General features: G+C 38.4%; 1 protein-coding gene across 1 annotated transcript in view; it reads left to right on the top strand.

Annotated features, from left to right (window-relative positions):
- MUC19 (mucin 19, oligomeric) overlaps positions 1–26,810 on the top strand; it is a gene marked incomplete at its 5' end in the record, with an annotated part of 48,113 nt that extends 21,303 nt beyond the window's left edge. Inside the window, 39 exons of the mRNA XM_080660229.1 lie at positions 245–298; positions 421–474; positions 982–1,035; positions 1,180–1,224; positions 1,650–1,703; positions 3,951–4,004; positions 4,522–4,575; positions 4,720–4,764; positions 5,007–5,060; positions 5,198–5,251; positions 5,753–5,806; positions 6,863–6,907; positions 7,182–7,235; positions 7,448–7,501; positions 8,249–8,302; positions 8,430–8,483; positions 8,605–8,652; positions 9,059–9,094; positions 9,376–9,429; positions 9,949–9,996; positions 10,245–10,298; positions 10,470–10,523; positions 10,851–10,904; positions 11,043–11,096; positions 11,352–11,405; positions 12,755–12,802; positions 13,015–13,068; positions 13,493–13,546; positions 15,101–15,154; positions 17,334–17,387; positions 18,066–18,113; positions 19,845–19,874; positions 21,609–21,640; positions 21,728–21,890; positions 22,235–22,272; positions 23,663–23,773; positions 24,743–24,782; positions 25,460–25,568; positions 26,449–26,810. Of these exons, the coding sequence (XP_080516355.1) occupies positions 245–298; positions 421–474; positions 982–1,035; positions 1,180–1,224; positions 1,650–1,703; positions 3,951–4,004; positions 4,522–4,575; positions 4,720–4,764; positions 5,007–5,060; positions 5,198–5,251; positions 5,753–5,806; positions 6,863–6,907; positions 7,182–7,235; positions 7,448–7,501; positions 8,249–8,302; positions 8,430–8,483; positions 8,605–8,652; positions 9,059–9,094; positions 9,376–9,429; positions 9,949–9,996; positions 10,245–10,298; positions 10,470–10,523; positions 10,851–10,904; positions 11,043–11,096; positions 11,352–11,405; positions 12,755–12,802; positions 13,015–13,068; positions 13,493–13,546; positions 15,101–15,154; positions 17,334–17,387; positions 18,066–18,113; positions 19,845–19,874; positions 21,609–21,640; positions 21,728–21,890; positions 22,235–22,272; positions 23,663–23,773; positions 24,743–24,782; positions 25,460–25,568; positions 26,449–26,632 (2,312 nt within the window). The 3' untranslated portion in view covers positions 26,633–26,810. The remainder of the gene's footprint in view (positions 1–244; positions 299–420; positions 475–981; positions 1,036–1,179; positions 1,225–1,649; positions 1,704–3,950; positions 4,005–4,521; positions 4,576–4,719; positions 4,765–5,006; positions 5,061–5,197; positions 5,252–5,752; positions 5,807–6,862; positions 6,908–7,181; positions 7,236–7,447; positions 7,502–8,248; positions 8,303–8,429; positions 8,484–8,604; positions 8,653–9,058; positions 9,095–9,375; positions 9,430–9,948; positions 9,997–10,244; positions 10,299–10,469; positions 10,524–10,850; positions 10,905–11,042; positions 11,097–11,351; positions 11,406–12,754; positions 12,803–13,014; positions 13,069–13,492; positions 13,547–15,100; positions 15,155–17,333; positions 17,388–18,065; positions 18,114–19,844; positions 19,875–21,608; positions 21,641–21,727; positions 21,891–22,234; positions 22,273–23,662; positions 23,774–24,742; positions 24,783–25,459; positions 25,569–26,448) is intronic.
- Between the last annotated feature and the right edge of the window lie 635 nt (positions 26,811–27,445).

Genomic DNA, 27,445 nt, shown 5'->3' with positions numbered 1-27,445 from the left:
GGTCGGCAAACTCATTAGTCAACAGAGCCAAATATCAACAGTACAACGATTGAAATTTCTTTTGAGAGCCAAATTTTTAAAACTTAAACTTCTCCTAATGCCACTTTTTCAAAATAGACTCACCCAGGCCGTGGTATTTTGTGGAAGAGCCACACTCAAGGGGCCAAAGAGCCTCATGTGGCTCGTGAGCTGCAGTTTGCCGACCACTGCTCTAGGATAAGCATTATATTCTTTCTTGTTTCAGGTACTACTGGTATAGTCTCTGGAAAAACTCCGGAATCTGGACCTTACACCACAGGTTAGTCTGGAAATACATGTGAAAGCTGGACATTAGCTCCTTGAATGATATATTTTGAATAGCACAGTGTGCACTTTTCCACCAGGTAGTCTTTACTCCCTCCTTTTTTTTTTTTTAATTAGAGGCCACAACTTCCATGGGAGGAAGTGGGACCACCCAAGCAGGACTTCTGGAAGGTGAGCTTTTTAGTGCTAATTAATCTCTGTAGGGGCTGGAATGAACACGTGAGGGGCGGGTGCACTGAGGAAATCTGCCTTCATTTGTTTGGGAACACAATATGCCAGATTCAAACATCATAGCTGACTTAGGAATTCCATGGCCTCACGTATATCCATCTGGATTTTCAAAGGCCCAAGCTTGCAAATCTAGTTGTTGGATGGTAGGGATGAGGCGCACCGGTGGACCAGTCCCTGTCTACAAAAGCCCTAGTTCTCATATATGGATTGCCATTTTCCCATAGCACTTAAATAACATCTGCCTCATTGACCTATTCATTGTGTTTATTGTTTACTGCTATCCTTCACTTGCTAGAATGTAAGGCACATTAGGGGAGGGATCTTTGATTATTGTGCTCACGGTTACATTCAAATGCCTTACACAATATTGCACAGAAGACTTAATAAATATCAATGGAACATGAAACTTATACTTAAGTTGAAGCTTCACTCTCCTTGCTTTAATAGGTACCACAACACTTTCACCTGGAGCCAGCAGCAGCTCACAGAAAACCAAGCCAGGTAGGGTCACTAAGTAAATTCACCATAGGAGAGTGTTAGAGTCACAGAGTTCTACTTTAAACCTTGCTGTGTCAAAAACCCTTGGATACTTGATGACTAACTTTTACAAAGATGAAACACCATGTGCCCTTTTTCCCCTTTTAGGCACCTCTGTCACACCAGGGAGTCCTGGGACTGGAACTGAAACAGGTGAGGGTGACATAAGGATTCCTTTCACTTTACTAGGACCCATGAAAAAGAGAACTCCAATAGCGACAATGTTATACAGGGGGTCAGTAGATGAAATTGTGGAAAGTCATTGACAGTTCCTTTCCTTCTGAAACAGAGATCCTAAGAAAAGGTCTTCTGGTCATTCAAGGACACATAGCTGCTTCAGTACTGAAGAGGGATCTAATGCTGTGTTGATGGCTTTATCTTTCTCATTTTTAGGTGCTACACAGGAATTCACTAGGACAATCATTATATCTGGGGGTTCCCACACAGATAGGTTAACAAGAAGAAATCTCCATATTTAAACCCAATATCATTATGTCTCCACTGATAAAATATCAACATAATTCTTCTCTCATATCTCAAATCCTCATTCCTCACCCTTCACCATTTTCTTCCTTCAGAGGCTACAACATCAACAGAAGGCAGTGGCACATCTGGAACTGGATTCAGAACTGGTGAGAAAGAGTTTCTGCAATTGGGGGTTTACCATTAATGATGGCTCTTCTTAGCCTGGCCTGCTGGGAGGGGTGCTTTCCTGCAGAGTGGTTCTCATTTGCTTCCAGTGCTTCTTAGATTTAATATATTTTGGTAAACTCTCAATATTGGCTTCTAGTCCTACAACTGTAACCTTGTAAAGAAAGGCTGGTGGTGAAATCAATATGAGAGATTTAACTTGTGATAGCATAGTCATCACTAGGATGTCAGTGTGAGATGAGAAATATTATATATCTGAGGAGAGGGAAAAGCAATGTGAACTCTTAAACAGGCATATCCTATGCAAAGCGTTTCTTGCTCAAAATGCCAATAATCCTTTCTAATGAAGAGGGAATATGCTAACTGACCCTCACACCGTCACAAAGATGGCAGCACCTACAGCCAATAAGGTGGGAATATACTAATTGACTGCCATGCCCTCAAAGATGGCGGTGCCCACAGCCACAAGATGGCAGCGCCCAGTCCCCTTGTCATGCACCTGCCTCTGGAGTCCCTCAGTCCCTTCAGCCCCCCAGCCTGCCAGGGCCACCCGAGTCTCAGGTAACCAGGGCCGGCTGAGGCTTGCACTGCTGGCAGTGGCAGCAGCAGAGGTGTGATGGGGAGTCACCTTCCCCTGATCACTGGGTCACCTCCCACCCCTGAGGGCTCCCGGACTGTGAGAGGGGGCAGGCTGGGCTGAGGGACCCCCCCTCCAGTGCATGAATTTTCATGCACTGGGCCTCTAGTAATATCAATATTTTTCTGGGACATTGAAAATATTTTTCTGGTTATCCTTGCATGGTAGGCACCACTGTGAGGATGAGAAATGCATGTAGGAGAAAGCCCTCTGTTTAACCATCTATGTATATAAAAGCCTAAGTGACCGTTATGACCGGTCAATTGAAGGACTGGTCAACTGGTCGCTATGACGCACACTGACCACCAGGGGGCAGATGCTCAATGCAGGACCTGCCCCCCGGTGATCAGTGCTCTCTCACAGCCATTCTCCCATGGCTGGCCAACCTCCCGTTGTCCCTCCCCACAGCCAGCCAGCCCCAATAGGCCCCAACTGGGACTGGGCAAGATAGCCCTGATTGGCCTCGATCACCGGCCAGGCCGAGGGACCCCACCCATGCGCAAATTCGTGCACTGGGCTTCTAGTATATGAATGAATGGAATTTCTGGGACAGTTTCTCATGCTGAGAACATTACTGTTTTTATTGCTTTCTTACTGATATTGGTCATAGGAAAAACAGATTCTGACCTCATCAGGAAGTAGAGACAGGGCCCTTTGCTAGAGCCCTTCTGGAGGGAGGACTTCAGGAGATAAACAGGACACATGTTGAAGATCTCAAACCTTTTGTGTTTTTGGCACCACTGGCCTAGCCCTTAGCACAACTGTTGCTCCTGGCACTTCCAACATAGGGAAGGCAACAGGTTGCCATAGAATTTTCTCATGCCCTCTCACAGATTAGTTGTCTGCACTGATATTATTCATTGCAGGACTACCACCAAAAATTTAAATGGTCCTGAAATATTCTTTAATTACCTCTTTTCCACCCTATTACCCCCAGTGGCTACAACATTAAAAGTGGCACAACTAGAATTGGAATAGACACAGGGGAGTGCTGCTAAGCTAACACCTACATTTCATAATAACCTTCTTAAAGCAGTCTTCCCAAAATTTTCTACACTATTTATATATGTTGGGAAAGTTCAGATTTTAAAAAGATAAGCTAGACATTACATTGACTCCTTATTGCCTGAGCTTACAAGGGCCTTCGGTAGACAGCCATGAGTCTAACCAATGACAAATAAATAGGTAGTATATAGAGAGATATTTCAATCTTCCCTCCATAAAAAGAGACATGATAGTTGAGAACTCAGAAAAAGGGTTATAGAAAAAAACGTTATGCGGGGCACATATGGATGACTTCTTGTCACTAAAAGTCACAGGGTTATAGTTTGCTATTACGTGAAGATGTAGATTTTTATTTAAATCCTGCGGTAAAAAAACAATTGAGCTAGGGCCACCACCATTTTCTTCTTGTAAGTAATACTTGGTAAAGTCTCTGGAAAAACTCTGGAACCTGGAAGATATGTCACAGGCATATCTGAAAATACAGTAAAAACTTTACATTGACAGCTTGTATCATCTATTCTGACAATAGCCAAGTGTGTACTTTCCCACCACCTACTCTTACTCCTTCCCTTCTTTTCTCTATCAGAGGCCACTACTTCCATGGAAGGAAGTGGGACTACCCAAGCAGGACTTGTAGGAGGTGAGTTTTTTTAAACTGAATCTCTGGGGTTTTTAATCAAATCCCTGTTTGTGTGGTAGAGTAAACACATGAGTGGGAAGGTGAGTGAAGGAAATGGGCTTGTATTTCCTCTGGGAACACAGCATGCCAGAGTCACAAACTTAGATATGCCTGAAAACCATATTCTCATATTTCCCCATCTATATTTGCAAGGCCCAGGCCTACAGAGCTAGTTCTTTGATTGGCAGGTATGAGGCCACCTGTGGCCCTGCTCCTGCCTATCAAGGCCCTAACCTTTATATATGGTTTGACATTTTCTTATAGCCTTAACTAACATCTGTCACTTTGACTTATCGTGTTTGTTGATCACTGTTGGTCTCCAGCTGCTAGAATATAAGCCACATTAGGGGAGCGATCTTTGAATATTCTGCTCACTGATATATCCAAAACATTATTACATAGAAAAGATGCTTAATAAATATTTGTGGAATAATGAAATGTGTGTTTATTTTGAAACTCACTCTCCTTGCTTTAATAGGTACCACAACACTTTCACCTGGAGCCAGCAGCAGCTCACAGAAAACCAAGCCAGGTAGGGTCACTAAGTAAATTCACCATAGGAGAGTGTTAGAGTCACAAAGTTCTACTTTAAGCCTTGGAATGTCAAAATCCTTCAGGTAATTGATGACTAACTTTTACAAAGATGAAATATCATGTGCTCTTTTTCCCCTTTTAGCTACCTCTGTCACACCAGGGAGTCCAGGGACTGGAAGTGAAACAGGTGAGGGTGACATAAGACCTCCTTTCTCTTTCACTGGGATCAATAAAAAAGGAAACTCCAGTAGCAACAATGATCAATAGGTGGGGCAGGGAAAGACATTGTGGAAAGTTATGGACAGTTAAGTTCCCTCTGAAACAGAGGTCCTAAGGAAAGGCCTTCTGGTCATTCAAGGACACACAGCTGCTTCAATACTGAAGAGGGAGCTAATACTATGTTGATGCCTTTATCTTTCTCATCTTTAGGTGCTACACAGGAATTCCCTAGGACAACCATTATACCTGGGAGTTCCCACACAGGTAGGTTAGCAAGAAGAAATCTCCATATTTAAAACCATAATATAGATATTAGGTTTGCTCTGATAAAATATCAAAATTATCCTTTTCCTAATATCCCAATTCCTCTGACCTCACCCTGCACTATTTTCTTCCACCAGAGGCCACAACGTTAACAGAAGGCAGTGGCACTTCTGGAACTGGACTCAGAGCCGGTGAGGAAGAGCTCCTGCAGTTGGGAGTTTAATATTAATTATGACTATTCTTAGCCTGGTCTGCTGGGAGGGGTGCTTTCCTGCAGAGTGGTTCACACATGCTTCCAGTTCTTAGATGTAACATATTTTGGAAAAGCTCTGAACATTGGCTTCTAGCCTTTCTAGTTGTAACATTCTAAAGAGGGGCTGGTGGTAGAATCAATATGAGAATTTTATCCTGTGGTGGCATACACATCACTAAAATATTAAGAGGAGCTGAGAAATATTATGTATCCAGGAAGGAGCCAAAACAATGTGAACTCTTAAACAGGCATATTGATGGAAATTCTCTAGGCAAACTATTATACCTGGGAGTTCATACACAGGTAAGATAACAAGAAGAAATCTTCATATTTAACCCCATACTGTAGTTGGTATTCTTGTTCTGATCAAATATGATGATAATTTTTTCCCTAATATCCCAAATCCTCTGACCTCACCATTCATCATTTCTTCCTTCAGCTGCCACAACACTAGCAGAAGGCAGTGGAACTCCTGGATCAGGATCCAGACCTGGTGAGAATGAGTACCTCACAGTTGGGGTTTACCATTAATTAGGACTCTCCATAAGCTCCCATTTTGGAGGTGTTCTTTCCTGCAGAGTTGTTTGTATTTACTCAGTATTTTTTTTGATTTAACATATCCTCCTATATAATAAAGAGCTAATATGCAAATTAACCCTCATGCCCTCACAAGATGGCTGCCTACAACCAGGCTGGCAGGGGGATTAGTGAGGGGACAACCAAATGACTGAACTAGCAGGCTGCGTGGGGCGACTAAGCTGGCAGGTGGGTTAGTGAGGGATGACCAAATGACTGAACAGAAGGCTGCATGGGGGGACCAGGACAGCGGGGCAGGAGTGGGGGGACTGTGAGGGGTGACCAGGCTGGTGAGTGACCAGAGCAGCAGGGAGGGGGCAGTTGGGGGTGACCAGGTTGGCAGGAGGAGTGCAGTTGGGGGTGACCAGGCTGGTGGGGGGGCTGTTGGGGGTAATTAGGCTGGCAGGGGGGGCAGTAAGGGGTGACCAGGCCAGCAGGGGGGCAGTTAGGAGTGACCAGGCAGGCAGGCAGGTGAGCGATTAGGAACCACCAGTCCAGGATTGTGAGAGGGATGTCTGACTGCCAGTCAGGCCTAAACCAGCAGTTGGACATCCCCCAAGGGGACCCGGATTGGAGAGGGTGCAGGCTGGGCTGAGGTCCCCCTGCCTCTCCCGCCTCCCTGGTGTACGAATTTCGCACACCAGGCCTCTAGTTATCAATAAACTTTCAATGCCTGCTCATGTAGGTTAACAAGAAGGAAATACCCCTTATTTAATCTCTCTTAGCTCACAGCTGTAACTTCCTTATGAATGGCTATTGGTGAAATCCTTGTAAGAGGTTTCCTCTTTGATGGCATATACATCACTAAGATGATAGAAGAGCTGAGAAATATTCTATATGTGGGTAGAAGAGAAAGCAATGTGAACTCTTAAACCTATGCTATATATAGGTCCTCTTGCTCAAAAGTGCAATAATGATACTATTTTTTTTTTTGGCACATTCAAATAGTTTTCTGGTTTTCCTCTCACATTAGGCGCCACTGCAGTACCACAAGGCCAAGCAACTGGGAGTGTGACAGGTGAGCCTGGGAGAAAACCAGCTTTCTTCTTCATTTTAAGTGAATGGAATGTCTATAGAGGGTGCCTTACATTGGAAACATTGCAATTTTTACTACTTTCTTAATGATATGGATTATAGGAAAGGTATATGATTGTCACCTCATCAGGAAGTAGTGGAAGGGGCCTTTGATGTAACAAAGATACACTTAGATTCCTTCTAGAGGCAGGTCTTTAGGAGCTGTATAGGAGTCACCAACAGGCACCGTTGAAGATCTCAGACCTTTTGTGTTTTAGGCACCACTGGGCTAGCTGTTGGCACAACTGTTGCACCTGGCAGTTCCAACACAGGTGAGTCAACAAGGTGGCAGGGAATCTTTCATGGGTCTGTCTTGATGAGATCTTCTTCTCTTGTTATCCTGTGTAGCAGAACTACCCTACCTTTCTGTGGTCCTCAAATAATTTTCAATGATCTCTATCCTATTTTCCTCTATATTGGGGGCCAGGACTTCTGCAGAAGATAGTGGAATAACAAGAGTTTTTTTTTTTTCTTCTTCTCTTAGAAGCCACAACTTCCACAGGAGGTAGTAGGACTACACAGGGAAGATTGCCAGGAGGTAAGCTTCTTAGTCCGAAGCCTAGGGCTATCTATCATCCTTTGTCTATTTGGCTTGCTGCAGTGAACAAATGAATAAGAAGGAGTGTGAAGGAGGGACCTGCATTGTCTCTGAGGCCATATTGTGTGATATCAACCTGATAATTATTTTGCTTGGGAACTCCAAAACCTCAGATGTCTCAGTCAGTCTGTCCTCAGTATTCTGGCTTACAGAGATGTTATTTTCCCCCCTCCCTCTTGAAAAAAAAATGGTATAAATGTACATTGCCTATATCTCACCCCCCCCCCCGCAGTACTCCTCCTTACCCCAGTAGCTTGCCAATTTCTATCATCTCTCTCATTTACTTGTACATAATATTTATTGCTTATTTTTTTTATCTCCCCATACTAGTGAGTTTCATGAAGGCAACTTGCTTATCAAAATGCTCTAAGTTATATGAAAAATTATTACTTAAAGATGAAAACCGTGCTTTATTTTCTCCCTTAGACACATCTGGCACACCAGGTACATCTGTCCCTGGAAATGAAATAGACAAGGGACATTTAAAGACCTGCTGTGACATTTAATTACCACATAGTGAAAGGGAAACCTGGGAAATAAAATACTGTAAAGTTGCTCATTTTTTAATTTTCTGCAGAGAAGAGTATCTTCAGGAAAGGGCTTCCAGTGTTGTAGGGCCACATTGGTGCTGCCAAGATGAACTGTGAAGGAAATAGTCTATTGTTCTATTTACATTTTGCATTTTAGGTACCACTGAAGAGTTTTCTGGAACAACTGTTACATCTGGAGGTTTTAACACAGGTAAGTTAACAAGAAGGAAATACCCCTTCCTTAATCTCTCTTTTAGGGCTGCTATATTAAAATACTATTGCAATATCCCTTCCCAATATTCCAAGTTACCAGACTGTACCATCTTTTCTTGTTGCAGGTACCACTAGGGTAGCTTCTGGTACTACACTTGAACCTGGGAGGTCAAACACAGGTGAGCCAACAGCTGGAGAGAATTGCCCACAGTACTGTCATTGAGAAAAGCATGCCCTTTACTTTCATCAGAATGCTAAATGCTCTTTAGCTCACGTTTGTCTACCTTTTCTCTTTCTTAGAAGCTACAACACTCCCTACAGGCAGTGGAACCACAGGAAGCAATACTGGTGAGTCACAGGCATCCTAACCTCTTCACTTTTCAATGACATTATAGCTAATACTTTCGAGCACTAACTATTCAACATACACACTTCTCATTATTATTTCTTTTATCCCTCACTCCAAGCAATGAGGTAAGTACTATGCTTTTTACAGATGAGGACATTTGTGGCTCAGAGATATTAACCAACTTTTCCAAGTCACACAGCAAATAAACAGCAGATTTCAACTCAGGCAGTCTGGCTCCAAAGGCCATCCTCTTAACCATGATGCTATAACTACCCTTATACAATATCACTAGATTTCCTTATTATATGTCTAAACTTTTTAGAACATTAAAATTTCTACAGCATCAATACATTACCCAAATAAAAATTCAACAGGCCATCAATCCTGCTTCATTTCTTTTTCTAGGAGAATCTAGTAGCCTGGTCACTGGCATTCAAACAGGTAAGTAAAGGAAAATACCTTTGTCTACTTAACATTGATCCCAGAGAAAGGAAAGTTATCTTTGAGACTCCCCACTACCACCCCACATTGTATTCTCCCTCCAACAAGTTTATATTCAGAATGAAACATTAGAAAATGCATAAATCACTCTGGAACAAGCTATTCCTGAAAACGGCCTTTTTACATAATAAAGCATTTTATAGTTTCCTAATCCTATTCTAGAATATAATCTTATTATGGGAATGAAATCACACAATGTTGCCATTCAATTTTGCTTTTAGGTTCTACTGGAGTGGCCCCTGGCAGTACCATCTCACCTGGAAGTTCCAACACAGGTGAATCAATGAGGAAACATGTACTATAATTTCTTTCTTGGGCTAGCTCTGGAGCAACAGCGTCTGAAACCTTTTTATTATAGGTTTCCACTAGCCCTCACTACTTCCTTTTACTCTCAGAAGCCACATTTTCCATGGAAGGAAGCCTAATCAATGAAAGTAGATTTGGCAACTCTTGAGTTCCTGCTAATTCATAGTCTGCCTTTGCCTCTTCATGGGGACATCTGTTAGAGGAAGCTTATACTTATGAAAACCATATTATTTCTTTTGGACAAACCTTATGCTATAATTCTTAAAGGGATGTCTGGAAAGGTTTCCCCTTGTGACATTCAAGCTATTACCCTGGTGTCAGATGGAGGCCATATATGTCCATATGGTTCTAATTAGAGAAACAGAGTTGATGGAAGTAACTCTGGAAGTTTAGGTCTATTGAACTTTGGATTTCAGATAATATGAATTTATTCATTGAGTACAATTAAATACATTTACACAAATATTGTTTCTATTTCTTGTTATTAGGAGCCACCACTGGCACATCTGAGAGGTCAAGTCCTGGAAGTAAAACAGGTAAACATAAGAAAGGCCCAGAAACCTTTGATAGTTAATCCTAGGGAAACAATTTATCAAGACTGAACTATAAGCCTATGCATTTATTGTGGCCCTGAATTAAAAAATGGAGACTGCACCTCATTTTGGCAGGATAACCCAAAGAAGGGTCTTCTACGTTTGAGTTACAGTTTTGTTGTTGGTCATGCTCTTCTCAGGATGGTCAATATGTCACCATGTGCATTTTCTTTTTCTTTCTTCTACTTTAGGAACCACTGGTGTGGTCTCTGGCACAACAGTTGCACCTGGAAGTTCTAACACAGGTAAATCAATAATCAGGGAATATAAGAAGCTTCAGTGAGTAGTTACCCTTCCCGTCCCCGCCCCATCAACTCCTCCACCCAAGTACACACATTCCCTTCCATACCCTGGAGATACCACCAAACTTTTCTCCGTTATGGGACTTACTCTTCTCCTTTCTTTCTTTCATTTAGGGGCCACAACTTCTTCAGAAAGTGGTGGAACCACTGAGGGTGAAATGAAAATAGGTAAGCACTGGACGTCAGATAATTATTTTTCTCTTCATCTTAAAGTAAATTACATTGGCTGTAATAAACTTAGTGGAAATACTACTCTCCTTAAATCTCTCTTCAAGTAAAAATGTTAGTACTTTATCCCATGTAAGTTGCCCTTTTCTTTGTATATTTGTAGTAAAATGGCATAATAGAAACTATACGTGATGTATCACTTAAGGCAAGGAAGTGCTGATGTAATCCTCTTAGTTCCTTAAGAAACCCATTAATTTGTTCAAAATTAAATCCTACTCTTAAGCCAAAGGCAATTCACAAATTGATTCTCTCCTCTCGTGATTTCAGTTACCACTGAGGTCACTACTGGCATAACCATTGCACCTGGGAGCCCCAACACAAGTGAGTGATGAAAAAGTTGAAGAGCCATATGATCTTTAGAGACCTGGTGTCTGCCATAGGAATTTTACATAAAGTAATACTGTTACAGATGTTTTTAAATTTCTGTATCCCATGCCACGCTCTCCTATTTCTTCTCAGAGACTACAACTCTTACAGAAGTTGAAGGTACCACTGGAGTTGGAATGGTAACTGGTAAGTGGCTTGCTCTTTCAGCCTTTTGGGTTCTCAATAATTTTCTGTTTGAGTCTGTGGTAGATGATAAATGAGTAAGAGAATGGCTAAGATAGGGTTTTGTATTCTATTTGAAGAAACAATATGTCAGATCAATAACACTTGGACCTTTTTCTTCAGACTTATTTTTTTCCATACACCAGCCTTTTAGATGTGATTTTATGAAGCTAAGAATGATGTATTACTTTCAATCTTTTATTTATCTTGCCTTTGCAGGTACTACTTCAGGGTCTGCTGGAGTTTCCAGGGGCCCAGGGAATTCCAGTCCTGGTTAGTAGACATGTTTAATTCATACTTCTTGTGCTTTTCTTGCATATAAAATCCATTCTAATTCTGACTGGGTGGCTCAGTTGGTTGGAGCATCATCCCATACACTAAAAAGATTGTGGGTATAATTCCTGGTCAGGGCACATAACTAGGTTGTGGGTTTGATCCCCAGTCTGGATGTGCATGGGAGGCATTCAATTGATGTTTCTCTCTCATATCAATGTTTATCTCTCTTTCTCTCTGTCTCTCAAATCAATAAAAATATATTTTCAGGTGAGGGTAAAAACACACACACACAAAAAAAAAAAACACACACAAAAAAAACAAACATTCTCATGGGTTTATCCTCAAGACTAAGGTCCCAACAAACTAAAAAAAAAAAAAAAAGATTTTTTAATTTGTACTCCCTCCCTGCCCCAACACAAGAGAGTAAGGGTGGAAGTATGTCATCCAGTGTGAGATTGTTAAAGTGAGACATGATTAGAGACTGAAAAAGGCAGTAATGTGGGGAAATAGAGGGCAGACAAATGAGCAATGTGTTGACAAGTTAGAATCAATTAGAGCAAGCTTCTCAAACTCAAAGGCTAACACGGGACAAATAAACGAGGCATGCGGCCTGTGGGCCACAAGTTTGACATGCTTGTAGAGTGTGGTGTTTGGAGATGAAAAAGAGGAAGAAGTTTAGATGGGTTCTAGTTCATGGTTTGGTTGTCTGAGTGGGTGGAAAACAGTGCCATCCACAAAATTTGGGAATATACTGGAGGAAGAAAAAAAAAGATAACTGATAGAAATTATACTGAAGTTAAATTTGAGTTTCAATTTAAAATGCTCTGAAGTATCCAGGCTGTATGCTCAGCAGGAATGAGAAGCACTACTAGAGTGCAGAAGAGAGGCCTGCACTGGAGGTAGAGATTTGTCAGTCATTCGCTTACAAATGAGATTTAAAACTGTGAGTTTATTTAGGGTGAACACACAGAGTGAGATGAGAAGACAAAAATTAAAACATGATTCCTTGGGCATTAAGGGGTAGTCAAATGCAAAGGAGCCTTAAAAGAGAAAGAATTTGGGCTCAATAATTGATTTGGATTAAGTCAAACCCATAAGACAGAGTATTGGGGTTCTGGGATGTGACCCAGAAAACTGTACTGGTTCTAAATTGGGGGATTCAGAATCTCAAATCATACGGGATCAACCAGAATATTCAGGGACAGGTGTACTTTTGAATAAGATTTGTTTTCCAGGGGGGAGGGGGCTTATAGTTATAAAACTTTAAAATTAGAAGGGAGAACTGTTTTGATATAATTAATTAAAATTTTAAGAATCTTAATCTTTTCAATTATTTTAATGTTTAGGAGTAACCAACATAATTCCAGGAAGCCAGGCAACTGGAAGTAAAACAGGTAAGCCTGGGACAGTAAAAGCCTGATACTAATTCCAGGAAAGAAGGATCTCAGAAGACCAGAGATGTTTATTTCACCTTCTAGGGCAAGGAAATCTAGAGAAGGACTACAGTCTTTCACAGAAACACATGGATTTTTCCCAAATCATGGTCTCCATCCAATAAGAAAGACATTACTTCATATTACCCTCTTTATCTTCTCTCCCATTCCAGGTGCCACTGGGACACACTCTGGTACTACGTCCTCACCTGGAAGTTTTAAAACAGGCAAGTCAGGTAGCAAAGGGAATTCTTTAAGTGTCTCTAGAGCAGTGGTTCTCAGCCTTTCTAATGCCGTGACCCTTTAATACAGTTCCTCATGTTGTGGTGACCCCCAACCATAAAATTATTTTTGTTGCTACTTCATAACTGTATTAGAACCACTGAGAACCTCTAGCAGGGTCACCCAAGACCATCGGAAAACACAGATATTTACATTACAATTCATTAACAGTAGCAAAATTAGTTATGAAATAGCAATGAAAATAATTTCATGGTTGGGGGTCACCACAACATGAGGAACTATATTAAAGGGTCAAGGCATTAGAAAGGTTGAGAACCACTACTCTAGAGGCAAGATTGTACACTGCCATATCATTTTCATATTCACAAATCCTCAACCTTCTTAATTTTTCCTCATTTGCTCTTACAGAAGACACATCTTCAAACAAAGGTGTTGGAACCACTAAAGCAGGAATTTCATCAAGTGAGTTTTTCTGGATTTCGATTCTTGTTGATTTTTCCACTTGAATTTACTACATATTGATTGTGAATTAAAAAAAAAAAAAAAAGAGCATGGCTGGAAAGTGGTTGCTTTTAATTTAATAACAGATCCTAAGACTTATCTAGGTTAGCTCCCTGATTTTTCCTAGAGAACATTCCATACATGTAATTCTCTAAACGCATTATTTTATTTTTTTTACTTTATCCCCCCCCCCCTTTTTTTTTGGTCAAGCAATTCTACAACAATATTAGTAATAGTCACCAGTAGCCAAGAAGATAGTGAATATCCCTACAATAGATGTTAGTAAATTTGTAAATTAAGGCCTTGATTGAGATGCCTAATCTTTGATCACAAGTTTAGAAGCAATTAAAAAATTTTTTAATTTGTTTGTTTCCTTCCATTGGAGAACAAGAGAGATAAGTTACTGGAAGAAAATCATGTGACTATGAGACAAACATTCCCAATTTAGTATTTAGATTCTAGATGATTCTAGACCTAGAGAAATAAAATCTATGAGGAAATTAGGACTTTTCCTCCCATATTTTTTTTAACATGCAAGCATTAGAAAGTGCATTGAACGATATGCATGGCTTAATATTTGGTGCAAGAAAAACTGTTAAACTGCTTTCTATTACTTAAGAGAAACAGGAACACTTGTCAATATCACACTCTTCTTAGGGCGAGAAAACCTTTGTAAGTCTCATCCTTCCCTTTTATTACAGGTGCCACTGGGATAGCCTCTAGTCTAATTACTGAATTAGGGAATGTTTGTCTTACAGTCACATGATTTTCTTCCAGTGACTTATCTCTCTTGTTCTCCAATGGAAGGAAATAAACACATTAAAAAACATTTTTTTTTAATTGCTTCTAAACTTGTGATCAAGGATTAGGCATCTCAATCAAGGCCTTAGTTTACAAATTTACTAGCAGGCAAATAAATATTTAGTAATTGGCTCTAAGTAGCTAAGCCTAAAAAAGTAAGAGCCCTTCTCTGGAATTGACTGTCTATTGTAGCAGCAGTCCTGACTCCATTCTTGTTTGCCTTTCTTAGGGGCTACCACTGGAGTTGGAATACAAACAGGAAAGTGTCAGTGGTTCAGATCTGTTGCTTGCTCATTAATGACTTTCATGCCTTTGACCCAACATAGGGGATTATTGAGGATAAAGATAAAGGCCCAGGAAATAGAGCAGACTCTCATTAGGAATGTACTTTCCCAGCCATGTAAGCTTGTCTTTTGCTCTGAATTTCTGAGCTCAGACCAGAGCTCCCAGGTAGGTTTGTAAAGGTGAACATGGGCACCTGCTAAACAGAGGAGTACAGGTTAAAATTCAGCCAATATCCCTACAACAAGGTGTAAATCCATGAGGCTTCATCTGCCAAAAGGGATATTTATTGTAATTCACAAAGGTACCCAAGGACTAGCTGCAGCATTGGCCCAGACTTTCATCTGATTTACTTTCTCTCTTGCTGTTGATCTTTGAAAATAGTCATAAGACATGCATCTGAAATGAAATGTTCTTCATATGCCTTTGTAGGTACTATTGTGGTATCAAGTGGAAGTACTGGTGGCCCAGAAAGTTCCAGCCCAGGTAATAGAAATGACTGACTCAAATGAAGTTTACATGCTAAACATTCTTCTCCCTTAATACCCAGGTGTTTCATGTATCCAATATTTATCTCTTTGAATGAAAAATTTAAAAGAAAAATTGTCCACCTCAGGTAACTGGGGAGGCCAACCCACTGGGCCATATAGGACACCTAGAACACAAAGCTACCCTACCAACTCAGGGAAGCAGTGAAAATGTGGAGACAAAGAGACAGATCACAAACGAAAGAAATGGAGGAAAACAAACGACTGGATATAGAGTTCAAAACCATGGTTATAAGGTTTTTCAAGAATCTTTTAGAAAAGGCCGATAAATTTAGCGAGACCCTCGAGGAAATTAAAAAGGACCAACTAGAAATTAAACATACACTGACTGAAATAAAAAATATTATACAGAGACCCAACAGCAGACTAGAGGATCGCAAGAATCAGGTCAAAGATTTGAAATACAAAGAAGCAAAAAACACTCAACCGGAAAAGCAAAAAGAAAAAAGAATCCAAAAATTTGAAGATAGTGTAAGGAGCCTCTGGGATAACTTCAAGCGTACCAACATCCGAATTATGGGGGTGCCAGAAGAAGAGAGAGAGCAAGATACTGAAAACCTATTAGAAGAAATAATGACTGAAAACTTCCCCCACCTGGTGAAAGAAATAGACTTACAAGTCCAGGAAGCTCATAGAACCCCAAACAAAAGGAATCCAAAGATGACCACACCAAGACACATCACTATGCAGACCAGACGGGAGTGGCAAGAAATAATCAAAGTGATGAATAGCAAGAACCTACAACCAAGATTATTCTACCCAGCAAAGTTATCATTTAGAATTGAAGGTCAGATAAAGAGCTTCACAGATAAGAAAAAGCTAAAGGAGTTCATCACCACCAAACCAGTATTATATGAAATGCTGAAAGGTATTCTTTAAGAAGAGGAAGAAGAAGAAAAAGGTAAAGATAAAAATTATGAACCACAAATACATATCTATCAACAAGTGAATCTAAAAATCAAGTGAATTAAAAATCTGAGGAACAGAATAAACTGGTGACTATAATAGAATCAGGGGCATAGAAAGGGAGTGGACTGATACTTCTCAGGGGGAAAAGGTTGTGGGGGATGCGGGAAGAGACTGGACAAAAATCATACACCTATGGATGAGGACAGTGCGGGGGAGATAAGGGCAGAGGGTGGGGGTGGGAACCAGGTGGGGGGAGCTATGGGGAGAAAAAGGAGAAACAGCTGTAATAATCTGAACAATAAAGATTTATTAAATTTAAAAAAAAGAAAAATTGTTCCAGATGGACTTAAATAGGCAAGAAATACTTTATATAAGATTATTGCAATAGGAGTCAAGACCACTGCAATAAGGGTGAGATTTTGAACTCAACTCTGCTGAAACAAAAGACAGGAGGACTTTTTAAGTGCTGGGGTGAAATGATGGAAAAGTACTGGAGGGCAGGCCATTAGGGGAAAGGTTGGTCTAAGTGACTGGCCATGGATTGTTGCTAATTGGTGCTTATAGAATGAAAGTAGGCTCCTACCTTCCCACAGAGACAGGGAGATATGGGTGCTATTATTCTTGATGATTACATGTCAAGGGGGTGGCTCTCAGGTCTTTGAAAAAGATTCCAGGATTTTAAAACTGGCCAGAGCTGGAGGAATATTTGCATCTCAAGGAGTCAGAGAACTAATTTACAATTGCCAAGTTTCTTAAAATAAAGGCTCTAAGAAAAGGGAGTCCAGGGAGAGTCAGGAAGAAGCATGTCTGAAGTTTAATCAGGCTGAGGGAAATGTTAAGGCCATCTTGATAAACAGGGATGTTTTCTCATTTTCTCTCACTCTACTATAATTTCTGTCCCCCCAAAACTGTTACAGGATAACCAAGAAACCAAGTTATAGGAAATAAAACAGTCAAGTGTGGGAAAAGTTTTTGTCATTTAGAGAAGGAGACTCAAAAGTGAAATTTACCAGGATCATAGGAAAATATTCATTTCTGTGAGCAAGGAGCTGCTGAGATAGAAACCTCATGGTTTAATTGCAGGAGCCTTAGTGTATGCATGAGAACATTCCAAGTGCTTTGAGAATTTGTTCCACGTAGAGATGTCTTGGGACACGCTCTGTCTTGAGACCAGAAAAAGCTCATTGCTCTTTTGCTGCTCGTTTTAGGTACCTCCCAGAAAGCATCTGACACGACCATTGCTTCTGGACTTTCTACCACGGGTAAGCCAAATAATAATAAGTAAACTTTGCTTGGTAGCGTCTCAGAAGACAGGATAGGTTACCAGAAGTTAAACTCTATCTTCTGCAGTCCACCGTACGCACCATGTTGGTTCCTCCCTTAGTTGTCACTGCTTCCACAAGAGTCAAGGAAACCTCTGGAACTGGAATGCAACCATATGAATGCTGGCAATACATACTCATCCATGACCAGTGTGCCTGTGATTACATATAAGGAGTTGAGTCTGGGGGAGAGGAGTGGTGGAAAAGAAAAAGGAGAGGGGCCAGGAAGTTATGCTAAATTTCCTTTTGGAATATGACTTTAAAGCTCAACTAGGTGTTTGTTTGTTTTTCTAGAACATTTTTTGGTTCGGCTTCTACCAGAACTCCTCCCCTGAAGACATAGTTATAAAGCTCTTAGTTTGAAATCTCTGAGTATGAGATTATGAAATGTGCTATTGCTGTCCAATGGGATAATAACAAACCCCAAAGTGTCCTAGCCATATTAAATGAAATGACCCAAATGTACTGGAATGAACTGTCTATTCTACACAAAGTTTTCCTTGAGCATGAATTTGTGTGATCATTTGTACACTCATATACTAGTACACAGAGGCTTGATGTACATACATGTTATTCTGATACATAAAATGACAATACCATCCTCTTATTTCCCCTCAGAAACCACTTCAGTAGCAACAGGAGATCAAGAAACTGAAAATAAAACAGGTCAGTATGGGAAAAATCCCAATTTCCTTATTATTCATTCAACTAACATTTCTTTAATACCTAACATGCGTTAGAATCTATAGCAAACACTAATGGCAAAAATATACATAAAATATAGCCCTTGCCATTTTATTACTTTGTGTGGGATGAATGGGGGAAGATTATTATGGGCACCAAAACTATCTTTACAGTGTGTTTAATGCTAACCCATAAACATGTACAATTATGGTCGCAGGGCTACAGTGAGTGGAGAGTGTTAATACATATCTATTAGTTGCTACTATTGAGTGAAAGGATCACAAAGGATATGATTGAGTTTAATACTGGCTAGAGTGAGAAGGGAATTCTACCAAATAGCCCTTTGAGAAGACAGAGACAAGAAATAGCATGAGTGAATTCAGGAGTCAACCAGATATTGGTGATGACTGTGAACTTCAGGGAAGAAATGGTATTGAAAAGGTAAGTAGAGGAAAGTTCATGAAGGACCTTATTTCCAAACTTAAACAAGACTTTACTCCTTGCACTAAATGGGATCTCTATTAGACTTTTATTAAGAGAATAATATAATCAGATAGGTGTTTTAGAGAAATTACTCTGATAACAAGGTGGAGATTAGGAGATTGTTCTTTATGTTTTTTTCTTATGAATATCTTCAAGGAACTCTTGGAATTCTGGTTCAGGGAAGATTTTTCTGCTGTATTTATGCCCAATAGATCATTACTCTCTCCTGCTGCTGGTTTCTGTTCACCTGCCAAACTTTTTTAGTTCGAGATTAGCCTAGCCTCCCTCAGTAAAGAGGGACATTTGATCCCCCAAACTTCCACATGTTTAATTTCTTTTCTGTTTTTCTGTACCTATTATTTGTTGGCATCTCTCTACCTAAACATGCAGAAATTTTAAGTTCCTCTCAAATATTCTCTTGCTTCTAGGCCAGACTTTTTACCTGGTAGGTAGAATAAAAGTATTAATCTGATTATTAATTGTTTGAAAATAGAATGTTAGCCCTAACTAGTTTGGCTCAGTGGATAGAGTGTCAGCCTGTGGACTCAAGGGTCCCAGGTTCAATTCTGGCCAAGGGCATGTATCTTGGTTACGGGCACATACCCAGCAGGCAGTGTGCAGGAGGCAGCTGATCAATGCTTCTCTCTCATCAATGTTTCTAACTCTCTATCCCTCTCCCTTCCTCTCTTAAAAAATCAATAAGATATATTTTAAAAAATAGAAAATAGAATTTTAATTTATCAGTAAATAGTTGGTGTGCCAAGCCTCAGAAAGAAACATATGACCAGTTTAAAGTATTTGGTTAGGGTAGAGATAGAGCAAGATTGAAGTAGTTCAAGAAGACAAAAAGAAGATAAAAGTTCTTAAAGGATTAAATAAATTGGTAACTAAAAATACATTTCTCAGATATATGAATTATTCTTTTTCTTTTTTGATTATGTATTTTATTGTCGTATTCATCAGAATGGTCCTCCAAGAAAATTTTGAAGAGAAGTTTACCTTGATGACTTATCATTTCTCCTTTAGATTCTCATATGCCCTGCCATTAAAATTTGAGATCCAAAGGAAATACTCTCTAAGGGTGGAATTTCAAAGGGAAAATAGATAGGAATGTGTCTGTTTGTACAGCTAGCAATGTAGCCAATTACTTTCAGTAGTGAGATAACTTATTTACCCCGAAACTATTCTAAGGACTTTAGGGACTAATCTGAACTGTCTGCTTTTACACAGGCTGTCCAGCACCACTCCCACCACCTCCAGGTAAGAATACCTGCACTTGAAAAGCAATCATTCTGCATTAATGTTTCTTATAAATCAAATTTCAGAGGTCGTGGCAATAAAAGGCCATCAGCTTTGAAGATGTTATAAAATAAGGAAACTTAAAGTGGATGAATTTAGCTTTTATTCACCAAATAAATAATGAGTGGTGGTTTGTTTCCCCCCCACACAAGCTAATGAAACAAAACCAAATAAATGTTATCAATCAAAATAGTTTACCTACAATGTAAAATATATCATGTAATTATGTATCTTGATTAACATATGTCACTTGGTAGTTTCTTTTAAACTAGATAATTCCAGCTTTTTTGAGGGCTGAATTATAGTGAGAAAAATTAGTGTTAAACAGAGTTCAGTAATTTCAGAGGGCTTTGAGTTCCTACTATTCTCAAGCCAAAGTGATTGCTTTGTAGAATGGCAAAAGTTACCCAAAAAAAGAAATCATTCTCTGACCTTAGAATATATTCGGAAATGGGAGGTTTTTGAAGAGACATAGACAATTTTTATATATGGCTGATAACAAATTTTACAGTAAAAATGTGAAATATATAACAGAATTGTAATTTTAGAACAATATATACACTAGTCCAGGGTATATGAATGAGAGAATTAAGACAAGGTTGAGAAGGTAGATTGGAGCAAATATCAGAAGCTAAAATGCTAAAATTAATAATCTTTTACAAGATTATATGGGGCCGTCAAAAGTTTTTAATCAAAGAAATGATGAGATGAAAATTAGGCTTTAGGAAAATTATCCTAACTACCGTATAGGAAATTAATTGGATCAGAAGATACCTGAATCAGAGTAACCCCTGAAAAAGCCAGAATGTGCTACATCAGTGATAATAAGATCCCAGAGTACTATATGGCAAGTAGAACCAGGAACAGAAGGGATTCAAATGAAGATGAAGATATAAGATATAAGATTTTGCAGTAGGTTGGATAGCAAGTGACAGGAAGGAATCAAAATGACTCCTAAATTTTAAGCGTAAATGGTTGGAAGAATAATTTGGCCATTAATAGGAGGAAGCCAGATTAGATGAGAAACTGGTTTAGGGGCAAAATAATACAATCTGTTTTGTGCACATTGAGTTTAAGGTTCTTACAGATTGGCCAGCATGCTATTTACTAGACTGAATGAGATCTGGGTCCATCTCACACATGATGTCTGGGCTGGAGCTACATTTGAGAGTCATCTACTTAATGTTACAGTGGACACTGTGGAGAGAGAGGAGGGTACCAGGGGAAAGACTAGAGAAAGAGCTGATAGAGGAATTTCAGAGTGTTGAATCTGAAAGAAGAGTATTTTCAAGATGAGAGTTACAAGTGTTAGCTATTGCTAACTTAAAAAACTGAGAAGGCCCTTGAAACTGGTAATTATAAAGTCTTAGTGACTTCTAGGATTATGGAGGCAGAAGTCAAACTAAAACAGGAAGCAAAACAGTAGCCATAAGTTTATTGACCACTGCCAAGAGAAATTTAGAATTCTCATTTCCTGGGGCTTCTAAACATAGGAAATATATGCTTGTTAGGGACAATTTGCTCATCTTAGGTGGATATGATTTTTCCACTTCAAGGCACCATAATCCTCCATAATTCCTTGTCTCTGAAATCGTAGTGCTAATTACAGTATTGGCCCACCTGGTGGTTAGCTACAAGTAACAGGTGGTTATATTTTGCCAAATTTAATTAGCGTTTATCATTTCATGTTAACAGTTTGCCATGGTCCACTGGGAGAAGAGAAATCAGTAAGTACATAGTTCTTCTCTACTTTAATCCAAATTTGCTGTCATTCCTGTCTTGGAGTAAAAGTCTAAACTTGGTTCTTTCTGTAGCCTGGAGATACATGGACTGCTAATTGCCACAAATGCACCTGTACCAATGCTAATGCGGTGGACTGTAAACCCAAGGAGTGTCCTTCGCCCCCCACATGCAAAACTGGAGAGAGGCTTGTAAAGTTCAAAGATAACGATACCTGCTGTGAAATTGGATACTGTGGTGTGTATTCATAACACCTTATTTGGATTGAATTGAATAGTGTTTGCTTACCTATCCAAGAGATAGTTATTGAGCTACTAATATGTGTCAAACACTATGCAGGATAGATGTGATAAATAAAACAGAGTCAGTAGTTGCCCTCTTAAAAATGTACTATCTTTGTAACGGGGAAACCCAGAAGTAACAGCTATGAATATAAGCAACATATTATAGAGGTATGATGATGTTATGGGAAGAACATTATGATTGGCTGAGAAATGCAATCCCATTTACAATTTCTATCTTATAAATAAAAAATAATTATAATGCTTACTTTAGGATAAAATAATATATTTGTTTTTCAGAACCAAGAACATGTTTATTTAACAATACTGACTATGAGGTAAGATCGTTTTCTGCTTTACCCTATTTTTATCAATATAATTATGAATAAATGCAGCCTCTTTCAGCTTATGACATGAAAATTTCATAGTCAACTGTGGGCAGAATTTTTTCCCTATATTCAGTTTTCAAAAGGAATGTCAAATGTAACACTCAGCGTGGCTCCCTTCACAGGGAGAAAATATACTTGATCATTAACTAACTAGCATTGGAGCTTCTGAATAATATTTCCCCTGGGGCTTGCCAGATGGAGAAGACACACTTTGTAACATTCAAATCAATGAACAGAGTTAAACTGTAATTATAACCAGGAAGATCAGATGGCCAAACTGTCACAGATCAAATAAGAAAACCCCAAAGACTAGAACCCCATTATGTGCATATAGCAATACAGGGGTGGGTTTTAACAACTGATTTGGCATTTTGGAAAGTAATTTAACTTCTTAGAAAAAAGTACCAGGAAGCCATAAAAACCAGATCATTCTCAAAATGACTTTAATACATTTTAACTGGTGATACTAAATATTAAAAAACCTGAAATAAAGTATATGTGGTATGTTAGGAAATACATAGAAACAAAGCACATGGGAGTTTTAATTTGGTAACTTATTTATCACACTCAGTTTTTAGTTTCTTAATTTTTAGTTTCCAAAGGTGACCTGACTTGAGAATTTATGATAGTTTTTTAAACATAAAATATGATTATGTTTAAAGAACAAAGGAAACATTTTACCTCTATGCATTTATATGCAAAATAATTGAAATAATAAAATTCTAGTTCACCAGAAAGTTTATTTTGTGGTTTTAGGCCCTGAAAGAAATGCAATTTCCCAAACTGTTTTTAAATTTTGAGCATAAATTCATTATAAAGCAATCTAGAGAGCTTTAAAAGTACATGACCTGAACCTGTATACATTTGTTAACCGGTGTCATCCCAATAAATTCAATAAAAAGAAAATAGTATAGAAACACAAGCAAAGATAGAAGATGTTACTTGTCATTTGTGATATACCTATTTTATGCCCCTTTCCCCCCATTTGGATTTCCTATTTGTTTCCCCTTAAACTTAGAGCATAAAAACTAGTCAATTGACTGTTACAAATAAAATAACCTTTCTTGAAAACACTTAAAAACTACAACAGAGTAACTGTATGCAGACCTTAATTTGAGAACCTTGACACATTCTGTGCTCTCAATGATAAACTTTGACTCATGGAAGTACAAGGCTTTCAATCCACCTTTTCTTAAATATTAACCTAATGGCTGAACATGCCTCTGGAAATTCACTAACCATCACAAATTTCGATGTTTTTATACAGGTTTTATTATCGATAGCAAAAAGAAATCAAGGTGAATAATTACTTTGTTCTCTCCCCATTCCCACCCCCCAGATTGGTGCTTCGTTTGATGACCCCAACAACCCATGCATCTCCTACTCGTGCGACAAAACTGGTTTCAGTGCAGTGGTCCAAGACTGCCCCAGGCAGACCTGGTGTGCAGAAGTAAGTCATCTCCTCAAGTAGTACAACAACAAGGTTTACGTCTCATGTTTTATACAAATACAACCTGTCTTCTTTCTCATTTGGAAAAGTTTATGTCTGGCCAATAGACCTCTTATAAATTTCATTCCAGGTTTCTCATCTACCTTTTATTGTCATCTGTATTTTTCATATCAAAGATATATTTGCAGGCTCTCTAAAATTTAATCTAGTGCTATTCTAGAACTTAGTTGCTGTGGAAAGCATATTGTTATTTTTAAGCAAACAAAAAAAAACCTAGTTTGTTTTCAAGGTTTATAGAGTCAGGTTAATAATTTTCTATAAAAATACAAAAATTTCATGTAACCCCATATATGTGTACTGTTCAGAGTTTTCTTAGTGCCACAGTCTTTATTTTTATGCAGCCCAAATGTGGTGAGGATTTTGAATTAATAAATACTTAAATGTAAGTTATTAAGAACGGTTTAAGCTTAACTTATTTTTCTTTCTGAAGATACAGTATAATTGATAATATAGTTCAAAGCTTTATTTTAGAACTCTAATATTGGACTTCAACATTTATTGCATTTTCATTCTGAGACATTGATAGGCTAAAGAGTATAATAATGTATGAGGTAAAAATTCCTGCCTGTGAGAAACTTAGTGTCTGGTAGTAATATCACTGTTAAAGTATTTTCAATTATAATAACTAAGGGGTGATTTTTTATTCCTTTGCATTTTATTTTAAAGAAAATTTCATTTAAGTATTATTTTTCCCTTTCAATCCACTGTTGCAAAAATTAATGTAAATACTCAGTCTCATTTTTATTACTACTCTCTCCCATCCATGCTCTCTGAATCTGAGCCTGGCATGTTCATCTGTTCCATTTTCTCCCCTTGAAATAATATTTCAATAAGTTAAAAAATGTTCTATTATTTATAGAAAAATACAGAAAAATTTCAGTCTTTTTTCTTTTTCTCTCACCCATATAGGAAGACCGAGTGTATGATTCAAAAAAATGTTGCTATAAATGTAAGTAAAATTAAGCTCCACATGTAGAGGAAATATAAACTGTTGAAAAAAAATTAGCTTCTTTAAAAAAATAGCAGATCATTAAGAGAAAGTCTTATGTGTTTATTTTTTGTTTTTTTGTGTGTGTTTTTAACACAATAGGTATTCTAATCTATATGCATAAACTGACGATGGATATTTGCACATAATATACTATAGTTACTTATTCGCATTGGTTGTAACATCCCTCCTAGTAAAAACTAGTTATGTTTACAAGGAAAAAAAATCATTTTCACAGAAATAAATTTAGCTTGCTCTCCTAACATCAGCAGGTTTAGTTGTAAATTGATATATTAAATCATAAGGATGATCAGCAATGAGAAAATAAAAATCGATACCAAAAATAACCATGCCCCTCTATCTTCCTTTCCCTTCCTCTTTCCTTTACTCCTTCCTTCTCCCCTTCCTCCTCTTCATTCTTTCCTCTTCTCCTCCTCCTATGGTAGGAATAATAGCAATAACAGTAAGATAACATTTATTGAGTATTAAACAGTTAACTGTGCTGAGTGCTGACATAGTTAATATCGTCAGTAAAATTGTGAAGTATTTATTATTCTTCTCTAATTATGGTTAAGAAAAATGGAAACTTAGCAATTGTTAATGTTAAACCTTTCTGACTCTCTGATCCATTTTTTAAGGTAATATTAGTTGCAGATCTTCACTCGTCAATGTAACTGTTAAGTACAATGGTTGTAAGAAAAGACTTTTGATGGCAAGATGCGTAGGGGATTGCAAACAGACCATCAGGTGAGTTTTTCTTTGAACATATACTGTGTGTTAATTTTGTAACATTATTAAGGCATGAAACTTTTAAAATAATATATGGAAAAATTAAGATTTTTTATTGGTTGTTAGAGATAGAGGAAAGGAGAGGGAGAGATAGAAACATGGATGTGAAAGTGAAACATCGATTGGCTGGCTCCTGCATGCCCCCTTCCTGGAATTGAGCCCACAACCTGGGGGCATGTGCCCTGACCAGGAATTGAACTGGCAACCTTTTGGTGCATGGAATAACACCCAACCAACTGAGCCACACTTGCCTGGGCCATGGAAAACTTTTATATGCTAGCTAATGATCACGATCTTAATATTTAAAATATTAGGATATGAGAATCTTAGTAAGTGATGAATCATTTTGAAGTAGCTTTCTCTATATATCAAACATAATACATTTATGGCAACTGTATTTATTTTCATACAGTGATTACAGAGAGTACTTAAGTAATTACTCTTGCTAAAAGTGTATTTTTAAACTGTCACGTGCATTTTAGATATAACATTTTACATTTTTTCCTTTATGTAGACTTTCACATATAAATTAATTTATGGAGAATAATAATTGGATGTTAAACTGCATATTTTAAAATTGGTTTTATTTTTTTTGTACCATAATACTCTAATTATGAGATTAAAAATATCCATTTTGAATTTCGTTTCCTCTTTTTTATCTTACTACCACTTATCACTGATCTACATCAGAAACGTATAGCAATACAAGGTGTAGGGAAAAAAATAACTTGGTTGGGAGGCTTGGTAAATCACTTAGACAATTAGAAGTTGAGCATTGATGTCAATTTATTTCCAAAGACATTCCAAAAATATTAATTACTGGATATTTTATTTTTAGGTACAATTACGATATCTTTCAGTTGGAAAATTCCTGCCTTTGCTGCCAAGAAGAAAACTACGAGTACAGAGAAATCATGCTTGACTGTCCTGGTGGCGGTACCTTGTCTTACAGATACAGGCACATCACAGAGTGTTCTTGCTCAAACAAGTGCCATCAATCTGCATCCTCAGCAAGCACCTAATGTTAACATTACCTCCCAGTTGTAACAGGCGGGTGTTTATTTTACAAGTGTACAAAAATCAGCACTCAGTTGAGAGAATAATGAAACATTTGTATCTCCACCCAAAAGTGAATTGTCATTATGAAGCACTTTATTTTTTGTTGCCTGGATCTGTAAAAATAAATACAATTTTGCAAGCAATTCATGAGTACATGTATTTATTTTATAGCAATAAGAATTATTTTTTCTTTTACTATGCTTTATATCTCAAGATAAACAAGTTCTTTGGGGTTCTTTCATTGCAGTGCCTAGCTGTGAATAGGTGGCTCTAGCAATAGGAATTCTAAGGAGAAACTGAGTCAGATCATGGCTCACCAGTATGCTCATGTTCTACTCTTTATCTGGTGAGGCCATTATCCTGTTTTGTTCTTTCCCTTCGGTTAAACTTACTGAAAATGTAGTATTTGTTCTCTTTCCTCACTTCTCTATGCCAGTTACATCATCTCTTTCATTCTGCTACAACTCTGCTTCGGAAACCAGTGGCCTCCTTATAATTCTTTCTATAGGGGCTGATATCATTTCCACTCTTCCTTGAATCCCTTTTCTTTCTTTTTTGTATAAATATATTTTTATTGATTTCAGAGAGGAATGATGAGAATCGTTAAGCAGCTGCCTCCTACTGGGGATTGAGCCCTCAACCTGGGCATGTGCCCTTGACCGGACTTGAACCCAGGACCCTTTAGTTCTCAGGCTGACGCTCTACCCACTGAGCCAAACCAGCTCAGGCTTGAATCCTTTTTCTTATTTCTGTTACATCGTTTTTAACTAATGCTC

This window comes from Plecotus auritus (assembly GCF_963455305.1).
Source record: "Plecotus auritus genome assembly, chromosome: 3".
NCBI classification, from domain to species: Eukaryota; Metazoa; Chordata; class Mammalia; order Chiroptera; family Vespertilionidae; genus Plecotus; species Plecotus auritus.
The sequence above is the reverse complement of the archived record's forward strand: the minus strand, read 5'-3'. Positions and strand labels throughout refer to the sequence as shown.